The sequence below is a fragment of the Lissotriton helveticus genome, chromosome 2_1 (genome assembly GCF_964261635.1).
Source record: "Lissotriton helveticus chromosome 2_1, aLisHel1.1, whole genome shotgun sequence".
NCBI classification, from domain to species: domain Eukaryota; kingdom Metazoa; phylum Chordata; class Amphibia; order Caudata; family Salamandridae; genus Lissotriton; species Lissotriton helveticus.
The window spans coordinates 878,133,938-878,149,911 of NC_136059.1; the positions used below are offsets into that span (position 1 = coordinate 878,133,938).

The 15,974-nt window shown below is 39.0% G+C and overlaps 1 protein-coding gene across 1 annotated transcript in view; it reads right to left on the reverse strand.

Moving 5' to 3' along the window:
- FBN2 (fibrillin 2) overlaps positions 1-15,974 on the reverse strand; it is a 1,174,837-nt gene that overhangs the window by 60,550 nt on the left and 1,098,313 nt on the right. The window contains exons 53-56 of the mRNA XM_078675609.1: positions 14,663-14,782; positions 2,531-2,653; positions 2,102-2,233; positions 1,424-1,549 (exon numbers count right to left, since the gene is read on the reverse strand). Coding sequence (XP_078531735.1) covers positions 1,424-1,549; positions 2,102-2,233; positions 2,531-2,653; positions 14,663-14,782 — 501 coding nt within the window. The remainder of the gene's footprint in view (positions 1-1,423; positions 1,550-2,101; positions 2,234-2,530; positions 2,654-14,662; positions 14,783-15,974) is intronic.

Below are 15,974 nucleotides of genomic sequence, written 5' to 3' on the forward strand. Positions count from 1 at the left end.
TAGTACAGTTCTAGACGTTTTCAAAATACAGCAAATTTTGCCAAGGTTTAGTACCGTTTCCACATTCATAGAGTCAATCACCATGTTTATCCAAGGGCTAGTCTGTGTAGTGCACTGGTTCCATTGCAGTTATAGGCTGCAACAGATGAAAACTGCACAGTGCAGATTCTGCGCTGGAATTTAGCCGCCAGGAGCTCTCAACACCATGTCCGCTGGCTTCTTCCATGTTTGAAACGGATAGTAATGAGCCAACTAGGTAAAACTTTAATATAATAATGTAATGCATCCCTTGGTGATACTTTATAATGTAATAGGCTGAAATGCATTCAATGCATATAATGCAGCAGCTGAAATGTAATTCACTTTTTAATGTCATGTACTCCTGTTGTCCACAATACAATGTAATATTCAGTGCTACCAGAAAACATTTTATAGTAATTTCTTGCACTCCCAGACACAACACAGTACTATAGCCTTGTAGGTGGTCAGGCGGTGTCCCACAAATGTACAATCTATTGTATTACATCATTAACAGAGACAGCACAACCCATCACAAAGAATTTCCATTATGCTTATGTGTATAACACAGTACCATAGTTTATGGTTTTGTTAGCAAAGCAATTTTCCCTGACAGCACAGCAAACACCTTGCACAGTCCAACAGTCACACATTAGAAAGCCCACTCACATGCTAAAGCACTTAACACAGTATGGCAAAATCAAGTACAAATGTGAAACCATATTTCGGATGTCTGTGGTTTTCTTTGGCACAAATTATTTATTATAGTGATATCTTTTCAGGAATGAGTTGCAACCAATAGTTCGCAGATCTTTATCCATGTGGTTTACCCTAGTGATGCCCGGCATCTGCAGTGATCTATTGGAAGGAACCTTCTTTCGATTGTGACCGAGCCTCAAGGAATTTGCCATGTAGTCACATTGTGGTACATGTCCAAGAACTCACAGGAGGGTTAATCAATTTTTTTTATTTAAAGAGGATTCAAGTCTGAATGGTAATTTCTGAATCAGGAAATATTGTGGAAACACCTCCAGCACTTTGCTGTTTAATCAATTTGTGGTAAGTGACTAGGAACTCACATGCAGATTTACCTTATTAACCATAGATGTGTAAATGAAAATTCATTCATAGAAAAAGGTTTCAAGTCGGGAAGGTAATGTTTAAAACAAGTTGATACAGTTTCTCTGAAAACAGGAGTACTTTGGTATTGGGGGATATCAAAATGTTACGGTGATGGCTTAACAGTTGAAAGTAACACTGTTCTTTCTAAAATGGTTCGATTCTGGTAATTTGATATCATCTATACAACTTATTATAAGAGTACATACTTATTGGAATCAAAAACAAACCTGACAGCCTAATGAATAAACAAAGAGTGCAAATCATGGATGGGAAAATACCTTACCTAGACACTCAGTGCCCGAAGGGGTCGATTGAAATCCTTCATTGCAGTCACATTTGTAGCTTCCAATCACATTGATACATCGACCATTCTCGCATATTCCTGGCTTGGTGCGGCACTCATTCTCATCTATGTTTCAAGAATACGAGAGATAAATGAAGGGACTATGAGAGAGGGCAGAAGCACATGTGTTTGAGATCTAAATGAAATTAGCTGCACAAACCAATAGGTCAGAATTACAGTTTGAAGCCAAACTAGGATTTGTCACACATAGTTCTTCTCCATGTTTTATTAGTATTCAGAGGAACTATTGGCTAAGGGAGCAAAGTCCTAGGTATTTAGTGTCCTAGCACTCAAATCAAAAGACAATAGTGAAGACTTGCTAATGCTAAATTACTTCTAGCATTGGAGTACATTTGAAACTTTCACAGGAATTGAAAAAGGATGCCAGGTCTACTTCAGGGGATGTGCACCTGCAAATGTACTGAAGTACTTCAAAGTATAACAATACTCCTGTATAAATTACACTAGGTAGAAACCTGTGCATGCATGCATAAACATGGGCTGAGCTGAGCTTTTGAACATGTCATCTTTTTCTTCCCACAGGATGAATACATCCTAAAAGCTCAATAATTCATGAGTCCTGGTTCACTGAATTCGGATTTTGTAGTTAAAGCTTACCCATGCATCCCTCTCCATCAGGCCTGCGAGTCATTCCAGGTGGGCATATGCACATGAATGTACCTATGAGATTCTTGCAGAGCATTCCCTTTGAATCACAGTCATGAAGCCCCTCTGAGCATTCGTCAAGGTCTACAAAACACAATAATTGAAAGTTTCCACAGTTAGACAATGTAGTTTAGGTTTGGTTAAGTATACGGTTAGTTTTTTCAGCCATGCCACGTGGTGAAACAATGTTAAAGGTTTCATTCAGTTACACATGCCCTGCCACTTCTTTTGCTTGGTACCTTTTGTGAGGTGTACATCTCTTAAGAATACATGTATTGCATGGTTTTCTAGGCAAAGTTGCGGACTTTCACAAAGGAAAATACATAGAATGACAAAGAAACACAGTTAAAGTATGCCTCACTCTAAAGAAGACAAGATTACCTTTGCACATTTTTCCGTCATCTCTCAGTGCATATCCAGCAGGGCATGTGCATTCATAAGCACCATAGGTATTAATACATCGAAATGCGCAAAGCAAGGGGTTCTGAGCACACTCATTGATATCTGTTGAGAGGAAAGACATAATCAATGTTACCAGTAATAAAACTCTTTGTCTAACCAAAATGCATCTATGAGATGCTCTTGTTATTACATTATAATTCATGGTGACATTCCTGTAACTATGACAAATATCTTCCATGTAAATATTTATTATATAATTTACAAATGTTAATGTGCATGTTTTTTATGGATTAACATGTTTCCAGTACACTGACACAAAATGTGGCTAGATACATGAATAAACACCTTAACCCAAAATAGCCATTGGTCTCTCAATTAGCCCCTTTACACAAAGCTAAGCCTCAGTCACATTTTGCCTCTTTGTGCACTCTGGCTCTCAAATTTGAGAAGCGAAAGAATCACAGATGCGAAGACACTTGGAAAGAAACGCAACCACACTGAACACAAAAACCCACATAAATCCGAATTTTGAGGTTTAAAAAATTCATTCTAGTGGAGAAAAGGAAGTACTGGATTTTGTTTTCTTACCCAACTATGATTGACAAGGGCCTTCTTTTCAATTTAATCTAATTTATTCAAATCCCTTTTTAATGCCTTCCAGGAGTAAAATTCTGGATATCCTATATTTGACAGAAATAATCTTGCAAGGCCCACACTTGCTGTTACGATGTGTCTACCGCTACATGCTGTTCTTCGCCACAGGTGAATGAGGAATGATCTCCTGTCTACCATCTACCATTTGCCCCTTTAGGACAGGTGTGGCCAGCAATAAACCGCAAGTGAGTGAGCAAAGGCCAGGTTTTTGGGATATCATGATGGAAAAAATGTACATACATTGAATACATTGGAAATTGTTTACCTAGCCACAGTTAATCAAGATACTCTGGCACAATTTTTTCCCACCAGGAACCTGCCTTAGAACGGTGACCTTAATGGTAGGAAATATTCCCTTACTGATTCGCCCTTTCAACTTTCACTGGACTGGTTCGATAAAGCACAGATACTGAAATCCTCCTCATATTCGACGAATAAACCCTTTACAGAAGGATTACTCCTAGTCTTCCATCGAGTGAAAAGTATAGTGTTTGACTGTGAAGAAACATCTTTTGATCCTTTGGAGCTCAGCAATTTCATGCTCATCCCTAATATATGACTTGCTTCCAAAGTAATTAGGAGAGCAATAGTTATGCAAATCTAAGATTCCCTGGAAAATACCCTTGCCCTACCTCCTGTCGAAGCTGGTCTTTTTCTCCTATCTTTACCATTTGGCATCATGAGCTACCAGGTCTTCCTCAAGAGGCTAGTCTCCATTGTCTGTGTCACTTCCTCCCGTCACATGCAAATTATGCACTGTTATATATTAATTTGCTCTCTCTTTTCCTATTGAAGGAACTTTCAGTAATTGACCAGTTCAAGAGTGATGATAAAAAATATTTATTTTGATCACAACAGAAGAAGTTATACTCTAGCACCTGCCTGACTGATGAAGACAGATCCAAGAATGAGTGTTTTTATTTCCATGCAAAACACACAATGACCATTGCTATCAGAAAAACCAGAACCTATGTTTTTCAGCGAAGAGGGTCGAAGAACCTGTAGTGGTATCCAGCAAAATGAAATGGATTCCAAAATATCAAATTATTTACTCTCTTAGGCCTATTGCTCATATTGAAAGAGACTGTACTTCAATTTTCTTTTAAAGTGTATCCCACTGAGAAGAGCAATCTCATTATCTCCAACTATGACTGTAGCAGCATTCTCTACTGCAGTCATTCTACTATACTGCCCTTCAATGACCAGATAGTCAATGGACTCCAAAAACCAATACCACATTAAGGAGATAAGGAAATAGCTGCATTAGCCTATGCTGCAGACAGAATCCCCTTCAACATCGAATGCGGTTCTGTGAGTGCTACAGCACATAGGAGGCATCCACAGAGCCAGAACAGGAGGCAGATCTTTCTCCTACATAGCAGCCAAGACCTGGAATGAACTCCCTCTCAGCCTCAGATGAAGCCATACACTGCAAACCTTCGGAAAAGACCTCAAGACCTGGCTCTTCGGATGATATCGGAGCTGCCTGAACCCTCTCCCGCCAGTGCCTTGAGACCCTTGTAGGTGAGTAGTGTGCTTTATAAATCCCTGAATGATTGATTGATTGAGGCACTAGCCTTAGAATGCTTATGCAAAATAAATATTTGTCAAAAGGGATATTTTGTATGTGAATTGGTTTTATTAGTCTGAATATTTCCTATATATTTGCTCAGGTATTGTGTGCTTCATTGTAAACATTTTATTGCAATGTTGTCTGAGTGCTTGCTGTAAGCTCAGGACAGAATCTTCCAGGAATAATGTGAAAAGGGTAATTGGTGATAGCATCCATGAAGTAGGATGTTTAAAGCCTAATAGAAAAGGTTTACAGGGTTGTGTAAGTTGAGAGTTCAGAGAAATAGAATGAGCTGATAAAGAGGCAGTGATTAGGAACTGAGCATGAAGACTGGAAGGAGCAGCTCTAAATGGTGGTGTCAGTTGAGAGCTGAGAGTCCAGAGAAACAGAATGGCCTGAGAGAGAAGCAGTGAATAGGAACTGAGCTTGGAAGAAGCTGTGGCTGTTTCTCTCATAAAGCTACCCTAAACCATCCCATTGCTAGTCATGATGAAAAGTCCACGCTGTCTGAAAAACATCTCCCAGATTCAGATAACCATCACTTCTAACAATGTTGTGTTGTAAGGAGAGAGATAAACCTCTTATAAAAGAATATGTATTGAACGTCAGGAACCTTATTGAAGGAACACTACTGAATGGTAAAACCATGTTCTACAATAGATGCTAAATAGCTATCAGTGCAAGAAAATACCCACGCAAAGAGGATCATTACAAGGTCGGGCGGAAAGCCTCCGCCTGACACCGACTCGGAACAGACCGACTTGCCGTCAGCAGGTTCCGACCACCGGATTACGATGCGACCAAACACTGTACGAGATTCCTATTGTTTCCTATGGGAGCTTTTGCTAATCCAAAGAACCGGACGCAAAAGACACTCCTATGGAGAAATGGGGTGTGTGTGGAAAACCCTGCACCCTGTGACAGACACCCCATGTTGCCTGCAACAAACTGCACGGTTTTACAGGAGGGGTACCCTAGGTACCCCCTTGGCCACCAACCATAGGCTGCGGGTGTTAGGGGACCCTACCAGGGGACCCCAATATCACTTTCCGACAGCCTTTCCATGTTAGAAAGGCCAGCTCGGAAAGGCTGTTGGAAACCAACATCGTAATCTCTACGGCGGAAACGCTGTCCATTGGGTGTTACGGTGTAGTTCCGAATGATAGGAATACTCCGCAAGTCGGTCGGAACCAAGTCGCACTGACCTGGCGGTTTACGGTCCGATCACAAATATCATAATGAGGCGGTCGTGCTGTAATCCGGCAGGGTCGGCCCGAAGATTCTGACTGTCGGTAGGAGGCTTTCCGCTCAATATCACAATGAGCCCCAAAGTGTCTGGTGGTTAAACAGTAATTATTGGGCTAGTAATATACATAGGCAGGTATTGTGCTGATAACAAAGGGCCCGATTCACAGAATGAACTTAAGACTCAATCTTAAACTTACTACTATTTTGGTATTCACAGAATGCACTTACTACTTTTGGCATTCACAGAATGAACTTACTACTTTTGGTATTCGCAGAAGTTAGGATTTTGTCTTAAGTTTGTCTTAAGACAAACTTAAGACAGACTTAAGACAGACTTAAGACAGACTTAAGACAAAATCCTAACTTCTGTGAATACCAAAAGTAGTAAGTTCATTCTGTGAATGCCAAAAGTAGTAAGTGCATTCTGTGAATACCAAAATAGTAGTAAGTTTAGGATTGAGTCTTAAGTTCATTCTGTGAATCGGGCCCATCGTATTCAGTCTGCCATTAGAAAGAAGGTAAAGTGTTGAGGCAAATATGAATTAAATATATATCATTATCAAATCAAGCCAGGACAATGTTATCAGTCACAGGGCACATTGTTGAAATCTTCAGTAGCTAATAGTAAATAACCACCTAAGGCGACCTATCTTGTTGACTGTGGTCAGTTGTCAAGGAAACTTGACTCCTTGGAACTCCCACTTTCTGAACAAATGTGTGATACACTACCTCCATCACCTTACAGTGTACATTGAGAACACTGTTCCTAAGTGATTGAGACAAGATGAAGATGAATGCTTATAGAACTCTAAAATACATTTGCATCCATTAGGAACTCTTAATTGAGAAATGGAACTGGGACTGAGCTGGGTTTTGAAATGGAGCTAACCAATACATGGCAGAGATTGGAATTGCGGGTAAATAGTGTCTTGGGACTTTGCAGTTCTCAGGAGCAAAGCTCTTTAAAACAGGGGCTGGGTGTACTGTAAAGGGATTCTGAATAAATGTAGACAACCATGAATATGTTATGCTATTGCTCCCCATAATCAGCCTGAGTAAATTGAAATGTAGAATGATGAAGAGGAAAGCAATTTTCTTAGATCAGCAGAAAATCTTGCCCAGTTTTTCAGAAGTGCAGAAAGTCCTTGGCTTGACATTCCCTCCTCTGCTCAATAAGATGTTTTACTGGGTGACTTAGACTTAGGGATAATTTTGTCTTTGGTCTCCTTGTACTGGGTAGATTCTTTCATCAGTACAGCAGACCTGTCCGGCCCTGTAAGCACACTGTCTGTGGCACTTCGAGTTGAGGTCTGAAAACCAGACTTTTGCAGGTTAAAACAGTGGTGAACATATTTGTATTTGACATTCTCTAGTAGTTGTGTGATCTTTTTCATAATATTATTGTTTTTATCTTTTCTGTTGAGTGATATCCAACATTCTTGTTTCTGATGAATGCCACACACCTCTTATTATGGAATGAGAATGTCAGAAATATGTTGACCTGAGTATTACGACTGGGTGGAAGTCATATCACCATAATAAGTTTTAATATAATCATTGGGGTGACTTAATAAAGTATTTTGTACTCCACCAAGAGGTATTTTTAATGAATCTATGACATAATATCGACCACAAAAATATCGAGGTACAGAAATATCGCAACAAAAATATCGAGGACAATAATATCGGGATCCTATCTCTAAAAAGGTAAGTACAAAAATATCGAAAATAATATATCGATGTCAAAAATATTGTTTTTTAGGAAATATATATTTTTTTTTAATGTAAATAAAATGTAATATTAGCAAAATAATACTTATAAATATAATAAACATAGTTAAAAATATATTATAATATTTAAAATTAATAAACGATGTAATAAAAACGAATAATAATAAAAATATAATACATAGTATATACTTAATTAATTTTAACTCTAAAATATTTATTTTAATAACTTATAAATAAATTAAAATATAATAAATTACAAATAAATTTATATACATAAATTAATGATATAAATAACAATTATTAATAATGTAAAACTAATTAAAAAAATTAAGTACATTTTGGATAGCGTACGGGTAAAAATTACTATTCCCACTCCAAAGAGAGCAACAGTAGGGAAAGTGTTGAATAGCGTAGGGGTAAAAATTACTATTCCAACTCCAAAGAACGCAACAGTAGGGAAAGTGTTGGATAGCGTAGAGGTAAAAATTACTATTCCCACTCCAGACAGTGCAACAGTAGGGAAAGCGTTGGATAGCGTAGGGGTTAAAATTACTATTCCCACTCCAGTGAGTGCAACAGTAGGGAAAGAGTTGGATAGCGTAGGGGTAAAAATTACTATTCCCACTCCAGTGAGTGCAACAGTAGGGAAAGCGTTGGATAGCGTAGGGGTAAAAATTACTATTCCCTCTCCAGAGGGTGCAACAGTAGGGAAAAAGTTGGATAGCGTAGGGGTAAAATTTACTATTCCCACTCCAAAGAGTGCAACAGTAGGGAACGTGTTGGATAGCGTAGAGGTAAAAATTACTATTCCCACTCCAGAGAGAGCAACAGTAGGGAAAGTGTTGGCTAGTGGGAGGGTTAAAATGACTATTTCCACTCCAGAGAGTGCAACAGTAGGGAAAGTGTTGGATAGCGTAGAGGTAAAAATTACTATTCCCACTCCAGAGAACGCAAAAGTAGGGAAAGTGTTGGATAGCGTAGAGATAAAAATTACTATTCCCACTCCAGAGAGCGCAACAGTAGGGAAAGTGTTGGATAGAGTAGGGGTAAAAATTACTATTCCCACTCCAGATAGTGCAACAGTAGGGAAAGTGTTGGATAGCGTAGGGGTAAAAATTACTATTCCAACTCCAGAGAACGCAACAGTAGGGAAAGTGTTGGATAGCGTAGAGGTAAAAATTACTATTCCCACTCCAGAGAGTGCAACAGTAGGGAAAGTGTTGGATAGCGTAGGGGTAACAATTACTATTCCAACTCCAGAGAGTGCAACAGTAGGGAAAGAGTTGGATAGCGTAGGGGTAACAATTACTATTCCAACTCCAGAGAGCACAACAGTAGGGAAAGTGTTGGATAGCGTAGGGGTAAAAATTACTATTCCCACTCCAGAGAGTGCAACATTAGGGAAAATGTTGGATAGCGTAGGGGTGAAAATAACATACTTATAAATAAATGTTTTATTTTAAATAATAAAAATATTAACTAGTAAATAAATATAAACCATTTACAAATACCAATACATAATTATTAAAAACATGTCAACAAAATATATGTAATTAAAAAAATTATTAAAAATACCATTTCATAATATTTAATTAACAATTAATAATTAATTTACAATTTGATAATTAACCAAACTATTAATTAAAGAACATTATTACTTAATTACATTTAAATTTCTTCCCACCCTATTCCCCTATAAACCCACAACCCACTACAAAACATAATTATCAATTAATCAATTAATTAAAAATATTTAGCAATTATTTAAAAATAATTACCAATTAATAAATATTAATTTATAATTCCTAATAATTCATAATAATGTAACATAATTAAATTACTTCCCACCCTATTCCCCTATAAACCCACAACCCACTACAGAACATATTTATCAATTAATCAATTAATTAAAATTAATTACCAATTAATTAAAAATAATTACCAATTAATAAATATTAATTTATAATTCCTACTAATTAATAATTAATGTAACATAATTAAATTACTTCCCACCCTATTCCCCTATAAACCCACAACCCGCTACAGAACATATTTATCAATTAATTAATTAATTCAATTTAATTACCAATTAATTAAAAATAATTACCAATTAATAAATATGAATTTATAATTCCTACTAATTAATAATTAATAATTAAATTACTTCCCACCCTATTCCCCTATAAACCCACAACCCGCTACAGTACTAAAATACAACATTTAATTAAATTACATAAAAATAAATTAAATACATAATAAATACATAATAATATACACAAAAATAATTTAAAAATCGATATTAATAACATCGAAATTATTAACATCGATATTACTGACATCGATATTTAATACTTCGATATTACTAATATCGATATTTAATTTATCGATATTACTTACCTTCTATATTTTGTCCCATCGATATTTAAACTTCGATATAATTGTATATCGATATTTAAATATCGATATTTTGTCTGCATACCATTTTTAATCTTCACACTGTTCACACCACACTCTACTGTTCTAATCTACACCTGGTAGAGTTTGTAAATCATCAGAAAAAGCTCCTCCCGAGTGAAATTTGCAGCCCACACCCCCAACCTTTGGGTAGGAGTGTGAGAAGGAACCTTATGATGAAGTATCCCACCTAAGGGTTGATGAGGGTTATTGTCCTTAACACAAAAACTTTCAGGCCACGTGGGTTTGTGTCCAAACCAATGTGATTGGTCCTCCGTGATGCATTTATTGTGTGTTTTGATCATTTTTGTGGCCTACGGTTTGCATTCTGAATTGTTAAGTATTTCTTCGAACTAGGGGGTCCATTAGGATGGCGGACAGATCGCCACCGCCATGCAGGCGGTGGCGATCCGTCCGCCATCCTTGCCCGTCCACCACCTTTCTTCCCCCGCCATATTACAATGGCGGGGAGGACCGTGGCGGAGGGGAAGACCGTCCGCCTGATATGGTGGTGGTGTCTATCAGACACCACCAGTCATATTAGGATGGCCTGGGAGGAATGCCTTTCCGTGGAGGCAATACCGCCACGAAAAGGTATACGGTTCCTGCTTTGGGGGCCCGTTGCGGGCCCCCAGGGTGAAGGGGAGGTGGGGGGTGCACATGGGGGGTACCTATGGTACCCCCCTGCGTTTCACATCACAACATGGCAGGCACCGCGCGGTGCCTGTCATGTTGTGCTGTGAAACGCAGAACAAGCATTTTTCACATTGCGGCGGCCGGTGCTTTAAGCACCGTCCGCTGCAAAGTTAAAAATGCGGGATGCACCCGCCACTGTGGTGCACGGTTCCTCCGCCCTTGTGGCGGCCGGTACCTGCCCCCGACAGGATGGCGGACGGACTTTGTCCGTCCGCCATCCCAATGGTCCCCTAGGTCTGCATCTAGGTCCTTATTTAGACACTAGTGGTAGTAGTTAAATGAGTGTACAGTAATTATGCATGTGTTTTTTACTAGTGCCAATTTCAATCGAAGAGCAGACCTTGCTACCATTCCGCATTTTTTTTACCACCAGCTCTCAGCTGGTGTCACAACAAAGCAAAGAATATGCCAAACCAAAATGGGCACACATTCTGGTAGTGCACATTATTTCCCACTTTTTGTCCACAATACTAAACTAGGAGTTAATTAACAGTGCCAAGGTAGCACTACAGGTAATTCCACTATGCACTTTTAGTGCCCAATTTAGCACTAGGTTTTACATGAAGGTTTTTAGTCTATTTCTTGAAAGGTTTTTCCTCAGCCTCCAAGAAACCCTGGAACAAGATCTCGGCTTATGCCCAATTCATGACTTAGGAGCCTGGCAACAAAACAAAAAAATATTCATGTTGCTAAAATGCCAGCCTGCTGCTCGAAGTGGCAATATCACAAACTAGAATTGTCCGAGCACCAAGCCACATCCCATCTCTGTTTGCTGATCAGCTCTTCAAGCAAGCAGCAACTATTTGAGGAACTTGATTAAACTTCTTCTAAAAAATTCAGATTAATTTAATCTTTGGGCTGTTATTATCATACCATGCCTCTGATCAGAGTAGGTGGATGCCTAATGAATTGCTCTTCTCACTACATGCAAGGAGTTGGCTACTTCATCAGGCAACCACTACCTGTAACTCGATTGACTCTGCAGTTAGGGTGGGAAATTTTAATAGACCAGCTCCAGAAATTAGCACATCCATTCCTGGATAACCACTACACTTTTGCAAGGACTACTGGGAGAAAACCATTCTCATAAAGTGTTTGGTTGGTGGTTACACAGACGATGCAGTAACACATGAGGAAATGTCCCTGATGGGTGCAGGATTCAAGCTTAATAGTGGATGATCTATCTTTACGGGACACAGGTACTTGTAAATAGTTGGAGACAGCTGTTTCCCAAACTATAGATTCTAAAGTGTTGGAAGGTTCATAGAGCTTGTTGGTCTTACATGGAGTTCAGAATAGGAGCTTATGAAATAGATCAGAGTTTTAATGGACAAAAAGGGATACCCAAAGAAAGGTTAATTTTTTGTTGAGTTAAAGGCCATGGAGGTAGCAAAAAGAGGCTAGTCAAATATAGTGGATCACCAAGGAAACAAAGACTAATAGATCTAAATTGCCTTGTGTGAACACGACAGGCAGGACGTTTCTCCTCCTATAAATGGTATTTTTCTCTGCAGAGTCAGCATAGAAAATATTACCTGCATTATAACAAATAGCTGCAAGATATACTAAAAGGATGCTATCTGGATAAAGTGGATACAAAGCAGATGCATGGCTCAAATAATATTGTGCAATACACACTTTATCCATCTCGCTTACACAAAAACATCCATATCCCTGTTTAACACATCTGGTACATGTGTCAGGCATGCTGAAAACCAGATAAACAATTAACTGCACAGTCTATGTAAAAGGAAAAAAAGTAAGGCTTACTAAACATGGTTATTTGAGGCTACTTCTAAAACAAAAGTAACTATTGTGTTCCTAGTTAAATGTTAAAGAATGGGTACACATGCAAATGCCTTTAGATTGATCTGGCAGAGAGCAGCAAAATTGTCCATGTCAGGGCACACTAAGGAATGTGTGTAGAACTCTGCTACAGATTGATTTTGGCTCTAGTAAAACTTAAATAAGCCATTGCATATGAATCTGCCTGCTGGTGGGACACTATAAGGGGTCAAAGCTGCCTATTGCAACTAATGTTGAGATGGTAAACGATAAAACACTTACAGGAAGGAAGTGGTTACAACAACTAAAGAAGTCACCACCGTACAAGGTACAGAATACATTTAAACACTGTATTAGGGAAATACAACTCTGATGCTGTAAAACTAGAGGTTACATTTCTTTATTTTGATTTTCAATGAGCACCCATGTGATTTCTATGGGTGGGAAGAAGATACTAGTTACACTGCCTGATTAAAAGAAAAATCATTACTAAGCAGCCATGTTTTCAGGAACTAAGGAAATATATTGTAGGTGTTTCTCTGTTAAGCTGACAGGGAACTCAAAAGTATAGGGTCTAAGGCTGAAAACAACAGCTCCCCATCTGGTTTTAACGAGTGGTTGCAGAGGAATGTAATGTTCCTATCAGACAGTGAAGTTTTAAAGACTTCTTGAACAATACTAGGGCTTGAGCAAAGATGTTTTGATATGTTAGGCATAGGGCCTTAGCGTCCCAAGTAGAGGATTAGTGTTTGTAAATCTAGGGGATCTACTTGTGGAACTATCTGAAGAATATCTGTTAGAAATGAAAAGAGTACCAAATAGGTGGCATTATATTTGTCCGGGAGTGCACCTGTGAAAGTTGATACAGCCAATCCATTTTATGTCAGACAATCCATTATTTCTGAATGGAAAAGATTCTGCTCATTGCCACGGTACTGGAGGCCATGTGACTGGATGAGGAAAAGTACATAGGTGTGGCAATAGGCAGAGTCCTGTAAGACTTCGTAACTGTGGAAGAAAGAGGGCAGAGAGACCCTTTGACAGCATCACTAGAAAAATCCATAATCAACAGTACCAAATGTTACCCATAAACCCAACAGAATCAGGGAACTGGCACTGTTGAGTTCAGAAGCTGTGTGCAGGTAAACAATGACTGACACCAGGATTGCCTCTGCTTTTTGTGAGGGTGGAGTTAATAAATCAATTAATCACTGAGGTTTAAAGCAAAACTATAATTACTAATATTAAAAGGTGGTAAAATGAATTTATAAATATATTATATGGCTGAGGAAATAATTGTTCAAGCAGGAATCTGCCCTTCGGTAAAAAAAAGAACAGATAAAAGAACCATCAAGTTGCCTGCAATGAAGATGACTGCCTCAGGTATTCTGATAGGCTGCCAAAACAGCCCATCAATATGTTTGGTACTAAGAGATCAATTTAGATTGGTAGAAGGGGTGGGCTAATCGGATTGGTCGAGGAAATAGGTTATTTTAACCGTTAATTATCTGCCGTTTTGTCAAGCATAGATGTGGTTAGATAAACCTTATTGGCTGCTTGGCTAGTAAAAATAACCAGTTAGAATATCCAGAGCAGCCCTCTCCTTTCTGAATAACTTTGCAATGCAGAGGGGACACGGTGGGGAGCACAATATTAGGGCTTATATAATTCAGCCTAAATCTGTCTCTTCTCTTCAGAATTCAAAATAAATTGAAGGATGTCATTAAGAAAGACTAGATGCAAAAAGAGATATGATAATTCCTGATTCATTAAAACTAGATATATAGAAAAACACAAGTAATTGCGAAACACATGATTTTACCATTTTACACCCAGTCTGATTAGTTTTGCTGAATGGAAATTGCACATGGACTGTGCATAAATAATGCTCTGTCTGAATCACAGTAACGTGAAATGTGGATAAAGCAAATGGAGAAGGAAATAAGAGTGGACGCCAAACTATACCATACCTTCACAGTTCATCATTGGACCTGGTTCGAAGCCTTCATAGCAGTTACATTCAAATGCACCAATGACATTTGTGCACGTGCCATTTCCACACGGCTCACCAATGGAACACTCATCAGTATCTATAAATAATCAGTAGAAAGAAGATGATTGAGACTTTTGAAAACATGAGATTATTGTTATACGCTGAAACATGTATCTGCTTAGATGCAAAACCTAAAAACCTACCAACCTCAAATTCTACCATATTATGCCTCTGTAACACCAAGCAAACTAGTGGTACCATTGTGACCCCAACCTAGCATGGTTTACAATAATGCATTTTTCTTAGTCTGTCTCAAAACCTTTCATCTCATTGACACAAACACACACACACACACACACATATATATATTACCTACTGGCGATAGCCAGTAGGTATATATAGTTAGGATTGGCTACCATAGGAAATCCGCAACATTCTATTGGGAATAACTTTGGCGCCGGTTGAGGAATTTGTGTGTAATTTTCCAGAATTTTGGCCAGCCCTGCTGCGCTCCTTCCCTGAAAGTTTCGGGGGGATTCATGAAGTGGGGGCCGAGAAAAAAGGGGGGTCTCAAAACGTGTTTTCCCCATGTTAATTTCCATAGGACGGTCTGACAAGTCTACAGCCCGAACCGCTGAACGGAATTACGCCAAACTTGGCAAAATTGTAGGGACTGGTACGCAGATGTGCCTTTGCTATGTTTGGTGAAAATTGCTCCAGTGGTTTTTATGAAAATTAACTTCAAAAACACATATAAATCTATAGCAGCTCACCCTAAGCTTACCCCTAAGCTTACCGGTACGCGTACCGTACGCGTACGTGCGCGTACCCCTACGTGCACGAGCTGCATGCTGATTGGCTGCCACTGCCTGTCAACACTCTAAAACAGAAATTGTGGGCAGCCATCTTGTGGCTCGGTAGAGTGAGGTACAGGAAAGCAGAAAAACAAATGTGTAGAACTCAAAAAGGGGGCAGGGTAGAAGCACCCTGACCCCCTAAGCCTGCTCAGGGGGTCCCACAAGGCCCCCCAATGCAAAAAAAAATATATATTTTTTTTAAGTCGTGGGGTACGCTTACCGTACGTGTACCGTACGCGTACCGTACGCGCACGGTACGCTTCTACTCTGGCCCCTTTGCGAGTTTCACACCTTTGTTTCACTGCTTTCTAATGCCTTGGTTCTAACAAGGCACAAGATGGCTGCCAACACTTCCTGGTTTGGAGTGTTGACACACAGGTCATTGGCTGTCAACACTTCTAACCAGGAGGTGTTGGCATCCATCTTGTGCTA